Raw genomic sequence first — 18,526 nt, forward strand, 5'->3', positions numbered from 1 at the left:
TTAGATGCTTTTTTTCTTAAGTTCTGTCAGCACCTTTTATATCTTAGATATTAACCCATTATCTGATGGATATTGGGTGAATAGTTTCTCCCATTCTGTGAGTGAAAAAGTAGCTGTTCTTGAAACACAATTTATCTATATTTAAATATAGTAAACTTTTATGTATGTGTATATAACTAATGCCCAGATCAAAATATAGATCACACCCCTACCTCAGATCATTTCTTCACAACACTTTTATTTATCCTTTCTACTTCCCAAATCACTCTTTTATTATTATTTATTTATTTATTTATTATTTTTTAACTTTATGTAAATACAATATATATTTTGTGTATTGTTTTTCTTTTTTAGAAAATAATGTTTTAAATTTTATTTGTAAGCCAGATACTACTGGAATTAAGGCACTTGTTTCACACAACTAACCCCAGTTTGGTCCCCAGAACCACAAATGATCCCACTAGCACCACCAAGAGTAACATCTAAGCACAGAGTCAAAAGTAAAGCCTAGTATTGCTGGGTCTGGCAGAAAAGAAAGAAAAAATTTTATTTGTGTTTTACATTTTCTATTTGCAAGGGTATCCCATTGCATTAATATATGCAACCTATATCTGTATTATAGCTGAGAGCCTTTGTGTTGTTTTTAGTTCTGAATTGTTATTGTAAACATTGTAATGAACATTTTATCTACATCTTTTATGGAGATATGCTATCACATAGAATAGATGCATATTTAACTTTGCTAAAAAGCGCCATTTTTCTCTCATAGTTTTAGCTAAGCTAAAACTCTAGCTAGGCTAGTGGAAGTATATTGGCTTCTCAGTGTGTGTTCCTTATTTTTATAGAAGTTGTGTTACTCTCTACATCAATCTTGCAATGAGCTGCTGAGATCAAAATTAAAAATGTATAATTAACAGTTCCTACCCCTTAAAGCCCCATGCTTGTGAAAAATATATAATTTTAAAATTAATAACAACTAAATAAACTAAGATTTTATGGAAGCCATAAACTGATTACCAGAACAGATATGTGCTGGAAAAGAATATGTTAATATCCAAAGCACACATCAGTGTAGGCTTCCAAAATGAATAATAGCCACTTGCTCTAAAGACACTGAATTATTCCCTGTCCCAAATTTTAAGTCATTAAAATTCAGTAACAGGCTCCAGCCTGATGGGGAAGCTTCATTCTTGATGAGTATTCACAGGACTATTGAGCCAGCTCAGTCTTGCAGAATTTCTAGCTTATCTGCACATCAGGTGCCTCAAATACTTCATATGTAAATATGTCAATTTTTATTCATCAAATCAACTTTGAAATGTGTCTACAGATTGCAATGAATCAATTGTTGGTGGCCATTTTGCTCCCCACATAAACCTCCAACTTTAAAGGGATAGCAGGGGGTAGAGAGATAGCACAGGGGTAGGGCCTCTGCCTTGCACGAGACCAACCCAGGACAGACTATGTTTTGATTCCCAGCACCCCATATGGTTCCCCGAGCCTAATAGGAGTGATTTCTGAGCGCAGAGCCAAGAATAACTCCTGAGTACCACTGGATGTGAGCAAAATAACGGGGGTGGGGGGAATAGCAGATGATATATATTCTCATTGCATTTACTGATTGTAAGTTAAAGCAATCTAGCCATTACCAAAGGGAGTTAAACATTCAACTCTTAGCTCAATGTTTACTAGGGTATATTACTGTAGGAAAACCAAAAATTCTGAGTTAAAACTATTAGTAGAGTTTTCATCATACAGACTGAGTTACTTTTTGGATGTTGTCTGGAGAATCCCAAGTCCCTGTCTTCTCCATCTTCCAATCTTCCAGGGTCAACCTGCATTGACCCAAGACTTCATCCCTGCCTCTTTTTAGAGAGAGTAGTTTTGCACTCTATTCCTTCCGTAATCACATTTCTTTCCCACTGGCTATATCTGAAAAGATTCTTCATTTTTAAGGATTCTTTAGGCTCACTCAGTTAATCAAGTATGAATTCTTTGTTTCAAGGTCCATAGCCTAAATCATATCTACAAAATGCCTTTTACTATGTAAGACAAATATATGCAAAGGTTGCTAATGAACATTTTGGGGATGTGGACATCTTTCAAGAGATATTCTGATTATTACATTAAGAACTATCTGTGCAAAGGGACTGAACCTGATTATGCTGGTTTTGTTGACTGTGTCCTGCTCAGTGATGCTGCTAAAACATTGGTGTTCTATTATAGTGAATTTTTTTGTGTAGCTATAAGGTATAATATGACCATATGGCTTTTCCCTAATTTGTCACAAAGGTTAAACAATGAGTGGTTGTTTAAGAGCAATGATAGTTTGCCTCCTGGTGAAGTTTAAAGGTAATTTTGTGACCAGAATCAGAGAGGACTTGCTTTTCCATGTAGTATTCTTTGGTATTATGAAAAAATTTACACTTGGTCTTAGCCAAAAGACCAAGAAGCAATTATGAGGAAAAAATGTAAACAAAGAAACTTCTTTACGGTTGCTATGCAACTCTCAGTAATATAAAAGAGACACTCTTTTGATGTTCAGAATATGAGGACAGTCTGGCAAAACCATAATGAATGTTTGTTATTTAAAAAAATACTTTTGGGCCTTCCTGGGAGCCGGGAGTCTAGCAGGAGGAGGTTTGGCAGGCCCACGCCATGCCGGAGGCCTGCTTGGCCAGGCCTAGGGGGGGTGCGGGATTTGGGTAACCCCAGCACCCCTCTGCCGCCTTGCTCCAGATCTCCAGGGCTTCCCCGGGCCACACCCCTGGGCAAGCCGGTGAGTTGGGTCCCTTGGTGGAGTTTGAAAGTACCCTAGGCCTTCCCCCACTATCCATGCGGCTCCTTAGGGAGGGTCTGGGTGGGGCTCTGAACTTCTGTTCTCCCAGCTTCTTGAAGGATCTCTCCTTCCTGGGAGCCGGGAGTCTAGCAGGAGGAGGTTTGGCAGGCCCACGCCATGCCGGAGGCCTGCTTGGCCAGGCCTAGGGGGGGTGCAGGATTTGGGTAACCCCAGCACCCCTCTGCCGCCTTGCTCCAGATCTCCAGGGCTTCCCCGGGCCACACCCCTGGGCAAGCCGGTGAGTTGGGTCCCTTGGTGGAGTTTGAAGGTACCCTAGGCCTTCCCCCACTATCCATGCGGCTCCTTAGGGAGGGTCTGGGTGGGGTTCTGAACTTCTGTTCTCCCAGCTTCTTGAAGGATCTCTCCTTCCTGGGAGCCGGGAGTCTAGCAGGAGGAGGTTTGGGTGGCACTGGTAATCTCTGTCCAGTCTACATTTTCAAAATCGCGCGGGGGCGATAGCCCCCGCGCACACAAGAAACATTAATAGTACTCTCACAAGAAACATTAATAGTACTCACTATCATTGAATTATGTTTTTATGTATGCAGAATGTCCATTTTGTACTCTGCCCTTTTGCATACCCCTTCATAAGTTCATATTTCTCTTTAACTTCTTTAACTCCTATCATCATTACTCCTTTTTTACCCTTTCTAACTTAAGTACTGTTGAGTCCTAATTCACAGACCAAAGTGGTGCCCTAGAGTTAACACCCACCCAACTATTTTAAAAGGCATAAAAAGGACACATATCTTTTCAACATTTTATGGGTGTTTTCTTTGACGGCTATAACTTTTGCTAAATACTTTCTTATACAGTGATGATCCCCCCCCCATGTTTTTTATCTTCTCTTTATGAACTGCTCAATATGGAATTTGGTGTGAAAGAATCCCTCAGTTTAATACTTATGTTTGAACCAAGTCATGGGTCTTGCTGGAAATGTTCTTATGCCCCCATATATCTGATAGCACCACGTGGCTTTATATCTTGTTTGCGTAGGCACACTAACATAGGAAAATACTATACATACCAATAAGTTCTTATCTAATAGAAATGGGAACTCACAAATCTTGTAGTGCAATGAGACCTTACACCCTGAACATTGACATAAAGACCTGGCACAGGCCTCAGAAGAATGGGCATTCTCCATTTACCCCTTCATCTACAGAAGACATTTACAAAACATCCAAGGTTGTATATAACATCACCCGGAGGCATTCCTGTACCAGGGACGACCCTACAGCTGCTCAGACATCAATCTACTCAAAAGAGACATCCCTTAACACTGAGAAGACAACAAGAACAATGACCTGTTTACTGGACAGGGCTTGCTGTATTGCCCCTTTATGGTGAGGTTTGTCTATAACATCACCTGGAAGCAATCCTCTACCACGGAAGACCCTACCACTGCTCAGACATCGTCCTGCTCAAAAGAGACTTCCCTTAACACTGAGAAGACTTAACAACAACAACCTGCTTACAGGACAGGGCTTCCTGCATTCCCCTTTCATGGTGAGGTGAAACGAAAAGGCACTCCACATCATGACTTCAATGTAGGACATGCAGATTCCAGAATCTTTAATACAGAAACATGAGACCAACAACAGAGACTGTGTGATAAGTGTGTTGGCGCTACGGACAATGTCTTGGAGCGAATGATAACTTTCCTGAGGCCTAGAGCTGGTCTTATGCCAGGAAACTTCAGGGGTATGATCTCTTTGTATTTAGGCCAAAGCTATTCCTTTCCATGCCTCTCATATTTTGGTGGGCCTATGCAAACAACAATTGCCACTCTAACACCGTTTTTACTGTGCTCCTTTGACTCTAATCCTTAAAACACACCCACTTAAAATTTGAGGTTAACTTAAGCTAATATGCATGTACATGGAAATGTAAAAAATACTATGCCTCTAATGTTTAAGGAGTTACGTAAGTTTGATGGCTTTAGATTGCCTTGTGTGCTGTTAAGAAATATTATAATGTGCTACAATCTGGGGACTTGAGGGACAAAGTAATTGCACATGGATTCTGTTTTATTTATCTTAACTTTCTTTGGTGAAAATTCAAAGTTAAGATATCAGCAAGGGGACTTCTTCTGATAATTATGTTATGGGTGATTGTCCTTCCACTGTAACTTTACCTTATCCTCTTTCTTTGCATCTTTTGTTCTCATAATTCATAATAAAAATTATAAAAAAAAATACTTTTGGGACCACTGGAGCAACAGTACAGCAGTAGGGCATTTTTCTTGTACGTGGCCAACCCAGGACTGACCTGGGTTCTATCCCTGGCATCCCATATGGTTCCTGAACCTGCCAGCATCGATTTCTGACCATATAGCTAGGACTAACCACTGAAAGCTGCTAGGTATGGCCCAATACCCCCCAAAAAATGACTTTAAAAGCAGGCCACCTTTTTCATTATCTGGCTATCATGTGATTGGGGGAGGGAGATAAGGATACAACCTGGATGGAGCATATGAAAGGCATATTTCCTAACTCATGTACTGTTTCCTCTGCTCAATAATCATGATTTAGCTTTGACAATACATGAAAAATAAAAAATATTTATTCAGGGTGTAGGAGATAAAGGATAGGAGAAGGTAAAAAATGTTCTAGGCTTTCACATCCCATCTAGCGAAACTAATTTTAGTGAAAATAATATTATAGAAATATTTGGGTTTACCAGTTTGCCCAAAAATATTTAATATACTGAGAGGATAACTCAAAGAGCTGGAGTCTATATCTAGTATAAACAAGAGCCCAGAATTAATCTGGACACTCATGGCCTTTTTAGCCCTGCTAGAGGTAGATATGTCAATTCCCACCACTATTATGAAAACACTCTAAATTTTTATAAATACCATATATATTTTTCTAAATTCTTTTTCCTTAATGTCCAATAAACTTGTAAATTTTATTTTAACTTCTAGTTTTTTTATATTTTATTTAAAATGGCATTTCTTAATTGTTTTAGTTTTTATTTAGTCACCATGAAATTACAAAGTCATTCATTTTTGATTTCAGGCATACCTTATTTCAGTAACAATCCTTTCATCAGTGCATTTTTAATTTCTTAGAGATACTAAACATTAAGTGAAATATGTGAGGTAATGTAGAGGAGTACAAAGATCAATGTCACTATTCAGTTTTTTGACTTATATATAACAATAAAGATAATTCCTCCATAATGACTCCAATTTATTTCCTGGAATTACATACATTGAAAACTCTTTAATGGTGTTCACTGCAACCTTTTTTCAAGTGTTAATCTATTATCTGATGCCTCTTGTGAAGGCAGGGAATTGGTTAAAATGTTATCCATTTTTTAGGCCAGCAGAGTCCATCAACAACCTTAACCATTGCTATCTCATAAATAAAACTATTATTGGGGCCAGAGCACAGTATATAAGGCATTTGCCTTGTATGCAGCCTTTCAGGAGTGATTTCTGAACATAGAGCCAGGAGTAATTTTTGAGTGTTGTCAGTGTAGCCCAAAAACAAAAAATAAAAAAATAAAACTAGGGGCCGGCAAAGTGGCGCTAGAGGTAAGGTGTCTGCCTTGCAAGCACTAGCCAAAGAAGGACTGCGGTTCGATCCCCCGGTGTCCCATATGGTCTCTCCAAGCCAGGGGCAATTTCTGAGCGCTTAGCCAGGAGTAACCCCTGAGCATCAAACGGGTGTGGCCCGAAAAACAAAAAACAAAAAAATAAAATAAAATAAATAAAACTACGCACAGATATTGATTGAAATAATTGTCTGTGATCCCTTTTTAAACCATTAACTTTCTGCAATAAAAGAGATATCCCAATCAATTATTTCCATGAACAATGGAATGGAATATAATAGAGAATAGAATAGATGAATAGAATAAAATAGAATAGAATATGCCTAATGTTTTTAGTATCAGGGCCAGAGAGATGATAAAGTAGACAAGGCATTTGCCTTGTAGTCAACCCAGGTTTAATCCTTGGCAAAACATATTTTCTTCTGTCAAGAGTGAGCATTGTCAATTGTGATTCCTAAATACATGTGTATATTCCTCCCCCCAAAAAAGAAAAGTCATCCACAGCATGAATCAAGAGACCATGCAATACTGACAGATTTTTCATTGTGTATATATATTTAATACTGATTTCAGACCTAGTATTGCAATCATAATTCCAAGAACTGATTGTTTTAGCTTACTGAGTCCTCAAGATCCCAGAGATTTTGTTTCATCATCTTTTATAAGTGAGAGAAAACCATCCTGAAGAAGGAAATAAAACTCTACAACTCATCAAACCAGTTTCTTTCTTTACAATCTTAACTGGCCACCCAAGTTCCTGTTTATGAAAGGAGTCCATTTTCAAGATGACTATCAAGATCACTAAAAGCCTTTAGAGTTTTCCATGTCACTGTCCATGAATACCAGTTCTTCATTGGGAGTCTCCTTTTCTTTCCTTGTTTTCTGCACATTCTGCTAATAACAGCTGATGAGGTCAGTGCACAGGTTCAGTCATTCTTGAGGACCTTGTCCACAAACCCTTCATGGAAACACTGGTCTTATTCATCTTCTAGTCAGTGTACAGTGTAAGGACATTGTTCATGGGGTGATGGTTTAGTATTTTTGCTTTCTGATTTTTCTCTAATAAATATATTCTGCTTTTAAAATAAGGTTGAGGTCTGAAGGCTGGAGCAATAACACAGAGGGTAGGGCATTTGCCTTGCATGCAGCCAATCCGGGTTTGATCCCCAACATCCCATATGGTCCCCTGAGCTTTCCAGGTGTGTTCTCTGAGTTCAGAGCCAGGAGTAACCTCTGAGCACCACTGAGTGTGGCCAAAAAAAAAAAAAAAAAAAAAAAAAAAAAACCAAATAAAAAAATAGAATTGAAAAGTTATTTCTAAAGAGCAATAAAGGTTTTGTTCCCTCTAGTTCTTTAGTTCTCATCCTTTGAAAAGTTAAGGTATGATTAACAATTCATTTCTACTTTTAAAACTTGAGTCACTAAGAGTGAAAGTGCATTTATATGAAAAGTAGCTCAGTGCCTTTTTACTTTGTTGCCTCTATAAGAGCATTCTTTAATGTATTTTGTGTAAAGCCCCTATTGAAACTGAAAATATCTATCTGGAACATTTGACTACTGTAGAGAACTAACTAACCATTTCTACATCTCAAATATGCCTTGCTTATCTTAACACCAAACAAATTGGATTACTATATACAGCTTTCTGGAAAAGCCATCAGAGCCTAGGGCTAAGAGAAAAGATAGTTTTCACATGAAGGCCATCTAGCCTGTAGTCTGTCTCCAGGATATAAATCCAATATTTACACAAAAGTCTAGCACTGAGGAGGCAGATTTTTTAATGCTTTCTGTGAATACTTACTTACTGCCTAACAACAGCACACCTATCCGGTTTAGACTATCCAGAGAAAGGCACACTCTCTGACAAAGTCTAGATAATCAGTGAATTCTCATTTCTTTATCTCACTCAACCCAATTTCTTCCAAAAATCAATACATCAAGAATAACTCAGTCTAGTAAGATAAAAAACAGTATTGTACAGCAATCCAAAGATTCTGTCTCCCTATTGATAATGGAGTTTCAAATCTTAATACAAGAAAAAAGAATTAGAACATTTCCTGAGTAAACTAGCCTTGCTGTTGTTCACACATTACCTAACAATTAAGCATAATTAATTTCCTTCAGAATCAACCAGAATCCCTCATCAGTTTCCCTTCTTTGCTTTTACATGCTTTGACCATATGTTGTTTTTGTATGTGAAAGACTAATTATCTTCTTTGGAGGCTAAGCAGGGAGCATGGCTTTGGAATCAGATTAGGGTTTGTGTTTCAGCTCTTCTATATGTTAGTTGCAAATTCATAACTCAGGTAAACTTTCTCTGAGTCTGCAAAATAACATGGATTTTTGTGATTGAATAGGATACCCACTAAAAGCACTTATCAGATACCTTGGCTCATTAGAAATTACAAATATAACTATTCATATTCCTTTAGAATAACATTGTATTAATTATAAAATAAAAATTCATGACTTGTAAGATCACTCAGTCACCATATTTCTAAACCCCATGCAGCCAGGTCTGAAGAAGCTGGGTAACAGCGAAGAAATAATACACCAGGCCAATCAGGAAAGTCAAGGAGTCAGTGGCTTTTAAAAGTGATTTCTTGGGCCCGGAGAGATAGCACAACGGTGTTTGCCTTGCAAGCAGCCGATCCAGGACTAAAGGTGGTTGGTTCGAATCCCGGTGTCCCATATGGTCCCCCGTGCCTGCCAGGAGCTATTTCTGAGCAGACAGCCAGGAGTAACCCCTGAGCACTGCCGGGTGTGACCCAAAAACTAAAAAAAAAAAAAAAAAAGTGATTTCTTGTGGCTTCTTTCTCATGATGTCTCTGAGCACCACGCCAAAAAAGCACTTTTTTCTTTACTATACCAATAACATCTAGCAAGAGAGGGGAGGTTGAAAGTGAGACAAAAGTACCTACCCAGTGGGCTTTTACATATCAAAGGAATAATTTTAAGGAAGGAGGAAGTTGGGGAACAACTTTGGGGTTGATATCTGAATGTTATCTTACAATCCATTGCTATTTTCAGTATTTTGTGTTGGTCCTGGTAACTGAGAAGCTCTGAAAGGCTTACCACGTGACAGAGCTGCCAGGAGAAATGGCCAGATCATTTTCTGAGCCATCAAACCTCTTGATTAGCCTCCTCCTGGATCTTGTTCCAATTCTCCGGTTGACCTTTTTTGGCTCATCTTGTGCCTGTAACTTCAGGTTCCAGACAGCAAGGAAGATTACTTTATCTGTCCCAATTTGTCTCCATTCAATATGTGGAGTACGCTGAAAGAGAAAATGACACATGAGTAATGTTTGTGGCAGAAAAAGGAAAAAAGTGCAGTCAACTTGCTCAGCAGCTGTATGAGCAAGTAAGAAATTGGTAGGAATGGATGAAATTTCATTATTTATTTACTGAACTGACATGATGATGGGTTCTGAAACATACCCCCCTGCAATCCTTGGTCTTCTAGCCTCCTGTAGAATTCACTCCTTTAAGAGGTGAGTAGAGCCAAAGCTTGAATGGAAGGTGAAAACAAACAAACATAAAACAGAAGAGGTAGTATTATTTATTTATTTATAACTACAAACAACTTTTCTCTTTCTGGGATACCTAGAATATTCAGATCATGTTCTGAGCTCTTGACTGGAAGTTTATTAATGCTTCTTTGGTTGCATTATTTTCCCCTTCTCATGATCATGTCATCATTTCAGAAAATGTGGAAAACAAGTATCTAAGAAATCAGAATGTTGTTGCTTTTGTCTTATAAACACCTTCACATGTCTCCTCAGCCAAAGGTGCAAGAACAAAAACACCCTAAATTTTCACATCTTCAGTGTTCCTACTCATAAATTTTCAATCCTGTTCTGATGTATTGAATAAAATAGCACTGTTAACACAAAACCAAAATCAATCAATACAAATGCTTTTCTACATTAGCTACAGCTTATAAATGTGACCAAAAGACTATCCTATAAAAGCAGTATACATATAAATCTCCTATAAGGGCATTTCTGGTGATGTTCTCCTGGATACTTTTATTGTCTCCTGCTCAACTGCTGCTACAAGTTGTACAAGTTGACAAAACGTAAGAGAACAGTTTTTTTTACTCAGCATAATAGATTCCATGTACATCCATGTATAGGAAAATAGTGAAATAAGTCAGAGGGAGAGAGAGAGATGCAGAATAGTCTCACTTGTCTATGGGTTTTAAGAAAAATAAAAGACGTTTTTACAATAATTCCCATAGACAAAAGAGAGGAGGGCTGGAAGGTCCAGCTCACGACATGAAGCTCGCCACATAAAGTGATGAGTGCAGTTAGAGAAATAACTACATTGAGAACTATCCTAACAATGTGAATGAATGAGGGAAGTAGAAAGCCTGTCTAGAGTACAGGCAGGGGTGAGGTGGGGAGGAGGAAGATTTGGGACATTGACTTTATCACTCAGGAAGGAGCAGAAGTCTTCCATACACCACAAAAGCACCAAGGGGAGAGTAAATGAACCTGAAAGGAGTCTATAGTTAATCCCATGACAATATACTTCAAGGGTGGAGAAGCCCTGTATCTCTTAGGCCAAGGGAATTCCTTTTCAAATGACCCAAAAATTTACTGTGCCTTTGCAGAAGGCAAAAAGCACAAAACATTTTTTTATTTTATTATAATTTTTTATATATTTATTTATCTAGTTTTTGTCGATTTCTTTGTTTTGGTGTGGATATTGAAGCTGTTGTCTCCATTCTTATTTTTTTTCCTTCTTTTCTCTTCTTCCTTTATGCACTCTGCCATGTTTTTCATCTCAAGACCATGGCTTTTATGTGGTGCTTATCTTTATTGTTGGAGTGCTCACTGGATATTTTATTTAACACTTCTTTTTTGTACTGTTGTGATGTTTCACCTTCTTTTTCCCCTTTGTCTCTCAAACTGAGAATGAGAACCTCTAGAAGGACTCTGCCCATTTTCGACATTTTTGATTTTTACCCCAGTTTATTACTTTTCCTTTCTTCAAACAAAACCACATAACTTAAACTATCTAGTCCAGCCTCCCAATTAGAGGGGGAAACAAAGGAGGTACCAAGACCAAACAGGTGTAGGATCACTAAGTAGTAAGCTGGGCACAGAGAGGACCACTCATGCTAGCAGCCCCAGGGGTGAGGGAGGAGGTTATGGGAGGCAGGACAGGAACGGAGGTGGAGGGAGGACAATTCGGTGATGGGAATTCCCCTGATTTTATGTTAATGTGTACCTAAAACATTATTGTCAACGATATGTAAGCCACTATGTTTAAAATAAAAATGTATTATTAATAACAAATAAAAGGCAAAAAATAAAAACTATTTGGGACATTGGTGATGGGAATGTTGAACTGGTGAAGGGGGATGTTCTTTACATGACTGAAACCCAACTACAATCACATTTGTAATCAAGGTGTTTAAATAAAGATATTAATTTGGAAAAAAAGAGAGAACAGTTTTAGGGACCAGAGTAATAGTACAACAGATAAGGAGCTTGTCTTACACACAGCAAACTCAAATTCATAGTCCATTTAAGTTTCATCCTAGTATCACATATGGTTCCCTGAGCAAAGTACAATTTTCGATGAGAAAGCAAAACAGGTTAGGCTTTGCCCAAGACTGACCTGGGTTTGATTCCTGGCACTGCATATGGTGTTTTAAATACCACCAAGAGTAATCTCTTAGTACAGAGCAAGTCTTGAGCATCTCTGGGTATGCCCCCTCCAACAAAAGGCTGTTGAAGGATATACTGTAATAGGTCCTATTCTAAAAATTTGTCATATGAATCACTCCAATAAGTTAGCACATGTTTGTGAGCAGGCAGTAAGATAGATAATTGCTGTAAGTGGCTTCTGTCTTACAGCGCCAGTGCGATTTCGGTGAATCCACTTCAGGGAGAGTGGGTTGCCCAAACTGGCGTACGGACAAATATGAAATATGAAATAAATGAAACCACACAGAGTATGTGGGGTCAACACGTTTTATTGGCAGGAGTGCAACAAGTTTAATTTTTTGAGCAAGGGGATTTATAGGGGTAAAATTAGCCAGAGGTAAAGAATAATTATAATCACAAAGCATAGTACAACAGTAACAATACCTAAGCTATGGGTGTGACTGTAAAAATTCTAAATTACAAGAGAGAAGGTTACACTTAAGGGGACTCCTTGCAAGCTTACTTCAACTGCAAAATCAGGATTAGGAGGAAAGAAGAAATATCTAGAAACTTGATCTTCCTGGGTTGGACTCTATTGTTTTAGGGGTCAAGTAAAAGAAGGAGCCGATAGCCCAGGGGTCTGCTCTCTGGCTTTGCCCTTGACCACCAGAAACTGCAGCTGCAAGGACATATTTGAAAAAGAGAGAAAACATTGTCTTAACTTATAGGTTCTAAATATTCTCCAGAAAAGGGATTCTCAAATAATCTTTGGTGCTGGAATTTCTGAGCCAAATTATTTGATAGAGGCCATAATTTTGCCTGATATTTATTAAGGAGAGTAGCCAAATACTGACTGAAAATGTAATGCCAAGCATCTCTTTGGAAATTTCTCAACCTTCCACGCAGGGGAAAAAGGCATCCACAGCGGGCCTTTTGAGGAAGCCCATGGGGGTCAATTGAGTTCTCACCACCAGGAAAATCTGAGGATACATCTGGTGGGCTGAGCCCCCCCTAAAAGCTTAGGTATGCCCTGGCAGATAGTAATGAATAGCATCAAAAATTTATTGAGCAATTTGCCATATGTCAGCAGGAATCTGGGTTTTTAACTATCTTATCTCATGCAAAATTCATTGTATCCTAGTGTTGTATTCTTCTCATTTCATGAATGAGGAAAATATATTAGGAACCTTTCCAAAGCATGTGTTTTTCTACCATATCACATTACCTACCAAGTATTTGTTCTATTGGCCCTTTTTATTTGTTTATTAGCTTATAATACAAATGCTTAGCAATATGTGTATAGGTTTCAGGTTTGTCATGCCCATCATCAAAGCTGTTATGCTATATCACCACAAATAAAAAAAAATTCCCTCTTATTCTTCCTTTACCCACTTTCCCTCCCCAGTAATCATTGCAGTTTTCATCAAGTTTGGAAGTTCCCTTGTTCTATGCAAATTACCTTGCTTTAGTTATGTATATTTCACATATAAGTGAATTTATTAATTTATCACTTTTTGCTTACCACAATCTCTTCAAGTTTTATTGATCTTTGGGGCTGAGAGATAGTATAGAGGTTAAGACACTATCCTTGCACATGGCTGACCTGGGCTTGATTCCCCAGGTCCCCATAAGGTCCCCTGAGTTCTTCTGGGAGTGATTGCTGAGTACAGAGCCAAGAGTAAGCACTGAGCAATACCAGGTGTCACCCCCCCCCACAAAAAAAATCTAGTTTCATCATTCTTGTCCCAAATGGTACTATTTTCTCTTTTTAATAGAAGACTGGAATTCCACTGAGTATTTATACCATACCTTCTTTATCCAAGCATCTGTCAATATTGCCTGAATATTTTTAAAGAGTTTATCCCTGACTTTGTATTTACTAAAGCATCATAAAAGAAAAATCTGGGATCCAGCGATAGCACAGCAGTAGGGCATTTGTCTTGCATGTGATCCACCTAGGATGGACTCAGTTTTGATCCCGGCATCCTATATGGTCCCTCGAGCCTGCCAGGAGTGATTTCTGAGCACAGAGTCAGGAGCAACCCTTAATTGCCACTGGACCTGGCCCAAAAACCAAAAGGAGAGAGTGGACTTTAGTTTTTTAAAAGGTATTGTGTAAAAGGGAGTTTTTCCTCTGTTTTTTTTTTTTTTTTTTTACAGGAAGGATGGAAGAGACATCCAGACTGCTAGAAGGAATTCTTTACCAAAGATAATGGTTATGGGCACAAGTAATGGAAAATTCCAGTACAAGGATTTAGCTAGAAATATGCTGTCTCCAATAATATAAAGCCTAGTGGAAGAAACCTAGTGGTCCATCTATTCAGATTCCATTAATGCAGAGGTTCTTTTACTACCACCATGTAGATCTTCTCTATAAGAGTCACAGATACCTGCTATAAAGACAGGTGAAAACCAAAGAAAGGGGTCACACCAGCAAGACTAGATTTCCATTTAGGGAAACATCACTGTGTCCTGGGCAACCTCAGCAGTCAAGGCAGTCCAGAAAGGTAACTGAGGAGATTAAGAACTCTTAGTTTTACACCAAAACCCTGTGCTGGTTTTCCATTCCTTCCTGTGAATATACAGCTCTGTGGCTTACCTTCTTTGTCTTTGCAGAGCCAACTCTCCCAAGCACTGAATGGACTCTCAGACCGGGCCAAAGAAGCCAAGGAGTTTCTGGTGCAACTCCGCAACATGGTGCAGCAAATCCAGGTACTGACAGTACTTGAGACAAATGAAAACCTGGCATGCATTTGGGTAATGGGTTATTTGTTTTCTTTAGTTGGCAGGGAAATTTCCCATATATTTTGTAGTACTTTATCTCTTCTAATACATACAAGCACACATAAAATTCAGTTTCAAGTATAATCCTTCTTGAAGTGCTTTACACTTTGCCTATGAGCCAGTAAACAACTTGGAATGCCAAGTGATTCCTAACTTCCATATTGAGTTCTAACTCTCAACTTCTGGCTATTTAGCAAGAAGACCTTATATGAATTTAACTATCTTTCTAACTTTAAAAAATGCATCTTGTAATGAATGTATTTTATTTTAATGATAATTTATACTTTGTCTTTTTTCTTAAATTGCTCCTGGCAGGCTCAGGGGACCATATGGGATGCCAGGATTTGAGCTACTGTCCTTCTGCATGCAAAGCAAATGCCCTACCTCCATGCTATTTTTCCGGCCCCTATCCTTTTAAATTAAAATCAAAGCACTACTCCTAAGGACTAAGTTCACTGTAATTTTTTAAATGCCAAAAGTATATCATGGACAGAATTTCCTTTTGTTCCCTCTCACAGTAATCTCTAGCTCAAAAATGGGTAAGGACTTCCATTTTCTATAGCACCCTGTGGTGCTGGAATAGCCTGGGCTGAGTGGTATGCTCTCTCACAGGAGAACAGTGTGGAGTTTGAGGCCTGCCTGGTGGCCCAGTGTGATGCTCTCATCGATGCCCTCAATAGAAGGAAAGCCCAGCTGCTTGCACGTGTCAACAAGGAGCATGAGCACAAGCTGAAGGTGAGAGCCATGTGGTGGGGGAGCAGAACACCATAAGCTGTTTTCCTAGGAACCAGAATGGCCACAGCCTTGTGTGGCTTGGCAATGGCTTGGTTATTAAAGAGCAATGCATACCTTCATTCACCTCCCACTTCATTATCTCACCCCTATCGGTTTAATGATGCCTCTGGACTAGGAATTGCTCTGAGCAGGCATAACAAAATAAATCAAAATCCCTACTCTTGTGGAGCTTCTATTCTAGCAAGAGGGATAAAAGTAAATGAGAAAAGTCAGTATGTATGAAATATGGCAGCAAAAATGCTGAGGAAAAATATGTGGGGAAACTTAGAACAGAAGATGAAAATATCATGGCAGGCACTATGGAGACAATATTAAAGATACCTCATAACTTCCCTGAAGTGTTAGTATATAGTATCAATCATATATTTAGCTGAAACAATTAAGCAAATGGGCCTTCTCCATAAGCAATTATCTCCAAGATAGTCAGATTAGGTCTTAAAGAAAGTTTTTCCAAAGTTGGCAATTATCTCGGTAACTCAAGAAATAACAAGAAATATAGTTGTCCAGTAAGCAACACAAAATAATCATCTTTGGCAACAAAGCTGTGGCTTTTATAATATCAATTGATAAAGTTTAGGGATCCCATTTCTGAGGCACATTGAATTTATGGGACTCAGATCTTCTATCCCTCATAGCAACTCTATGAAGTTATTGTTACTCTTATCCCCGTTCTAGAGGTAAGAACACAATGGTACCATAACAGTTCCAGTCCTGATGACTTGTCAGAATGAGAATCTAACAAATGGCACTTGTCTGACTCTGGAAAAGTATTATATGAGTATTATATGAGGGAGTATATCCCCTATCTTCAGCATTCCTCATCAAGTATCACATAATGCACATTACAAAGAGCAGAGTCATAGGCAGGGGAGTAGAACCCAAAATGTTATTTGAGTCATCAGAGCTATATGAAAATACTGTCTGGGGGAATGATATGGGGAGTGGGTCTTCTTTCCATTCAAAGACTGGAACAGAAGTCAGAGATAGTATAATAGGTAGAGCTCTCAACCAACCCAGAACCCTGCTAAGAGTGATCATTGAGCACAGAGCCAGAAGTAAGGTCTGAGCACTGCCAGGTTTGGCCCCAAGATCATAAATAAATAAATTAAAATAATAAAAGTTTGAGTCATGAACCACCATTGTAATACCAAATAATAAAATTTATTAGTGTACTCTCTTTTATTAAGCATGGCATATATGTTCCTAGTATCCATAAGCAGAATATAATGAACAGTTTGTGGTGGTAAGGCATATTGTGCATCTTGTCCGCTCCAGGTTTCCTATATAGAGAAAAATAAGGACAACCATATGGATGGAAGAAGGGGTCAAAAATTGAGAAAGCAAAAGGAATAGAGAGTATAAAAGACCCTTTTTCTTCTTCATTAGTGTTGCTTCTGCAGGACAAGAATATAGGGATCTGCAATGGACATAGATGTTGATGGCCCACTGGTACGTGGCAGTTTCCCCTGCAGACAGTGCTCAGAACTGCTGTGCATTCCACCTTGCTAACGGTGGTGTTCCCTGTCCCAGATCTAAAAGGGCCAGATAAACATTGAGCAGGTGGCTGGCTGCATCCCATGGAAGCAAAATTGGTTTGTTTTCTATCTAGAATTATTTGTTTCTCTGCTGTTTTTAGTATATTGTATCTGTCACTGCTCCTAAAAACAAGCCAGCAATGCTGACACAACTACCAATGCCAGCCTCCACATCTCCCTCCTGTGCTTTTCTCCTCCTGCCTTTTCATTTCCTTGTCACTTCTGTAGCTATTCAGATGTGTGAGAAAAAACTGGCCTTTTATAGACATCAGTTCCAAGCACAGTACTTCTTTCAGTCTTTGTTGGCTAACCCATCACTCACAGTCTGGCAGAAATAATCTTACAGTCTTCCGCTTCCCTTTGGCTGAGTTCTCTAGGGGCCTCCATTTTGCTGACAAAAAAAGAGAGTTGTGTGTGTTTTTCTGGCAACTTTTTCTTCTTGAGAAATCTCAAAGCCTGGAAGACTAGAAAGTGAGTGCATATAAAGACAGTCTTCATGATCTACTCATGGCCCTCTCTGAAAGTTCTCTTGCTTAAGCAGATTGAATAGTTCTGGTTCTGAAGAAGAGAAAGTGAAGTAAAGGGCTGAATTCTTTGTCATAGAGACCAGGTTATGGTGAATACTACCACTTAATAAGCATTCCATCTTGGGCAAATCTGTGGCTCAGTTCCCTTCACCTTTGTATAAAGCATTTGACACTCACAGGACATTGGAAAGCACTTAGCACATACTCAATAAAATTAGCTATTATTGTTGCTGTCATTTGAATAAGAATAAGAAATAAAGCATGATTCAATTCGCTGTAAAAATAATTCCTAGAAATTTCTTTTCCACTGTCCCAGAGTCCCTAGTGTGAATTAGCCTGTAGATGGTGTGATTTCTCTAAATTTAGGAAATTATTCAGTGATAAGAACTTATAAGTAATCATCCTATAAAATCATTGACAACATTTGGTGAGCTATTTTTAAAAGTCTTAAAAAAATAAAAGCTTTGAGATATATGCAGATGTGACCATATTTTAGGAACATAGTTTGAAATGTAAATTACAGTTAATACTCTTCTGTGGATTAAAAAACATTAGGAGGCAAATATCTATTTTCAGCATGTGGTAAACTAAAGAAAATGTCAGAAAGCTGCTGGAAGGAAAAAACATTTTTAAGCTTTCAAGAAACATTACTAACTCATGTTCCAAATTTTAGGACTAACATTCCCACAATTAGCAGGGCAAATTGAAGCCCCAGAGTTCTTGCTCTACCTACATCTTCTCTTAGATTCCTTGGTTGGGGATAGCCAAAAAATGTCAACTAGACTGTAATCCTCAAGAAGAATTTTAATTGATGCTCAAATTAAA

General features: G+C 38.5%; 1 protein-coding gene across 6 annotated transcripts in view; it reads left to right on the plus strand.

Annotated features, from left to right (window-relative positions):
• Positions 1-18,526, plus strand: part of TRIM9 (tripartite motif containing 9) — a 113,045-nt gene that overhangs the window by 48,200 nt on the left and 46,319 nt on the right. For all 6 annotated transcript variants that reach the window (XM_049767096.1, XM_049767111.1, XM_049767106.1 and 3 more), the window contains exons 2-3: positions 14,677-14,772; positions 15,457-15,579. In XM_049767096.1, the coding sequence (XP_049623053.1) occupies positions 14,677-14,772; positions 15,457-15,579 (219 nt within the window). The remainder of the gene's footprint in view (positions 1-14,676; positions 14,773-15,456; positions 15,580-18,526) is intronic.

This window comes from Suncus etruscus, chromosome 2 (assembly GCF_024139225.1).
Source record: "Suncus etruscus isolate mSunEtr1 chromosome 2, mSunEtr1.pri.cur, whole genome shotgun sequence".
Taxonomy (NCBI): Eukaryota; Metazoa; Chordata; class Mammalia; order Eulipotyphla; family Soricidae; genus Suncus; species Suncus etruscus.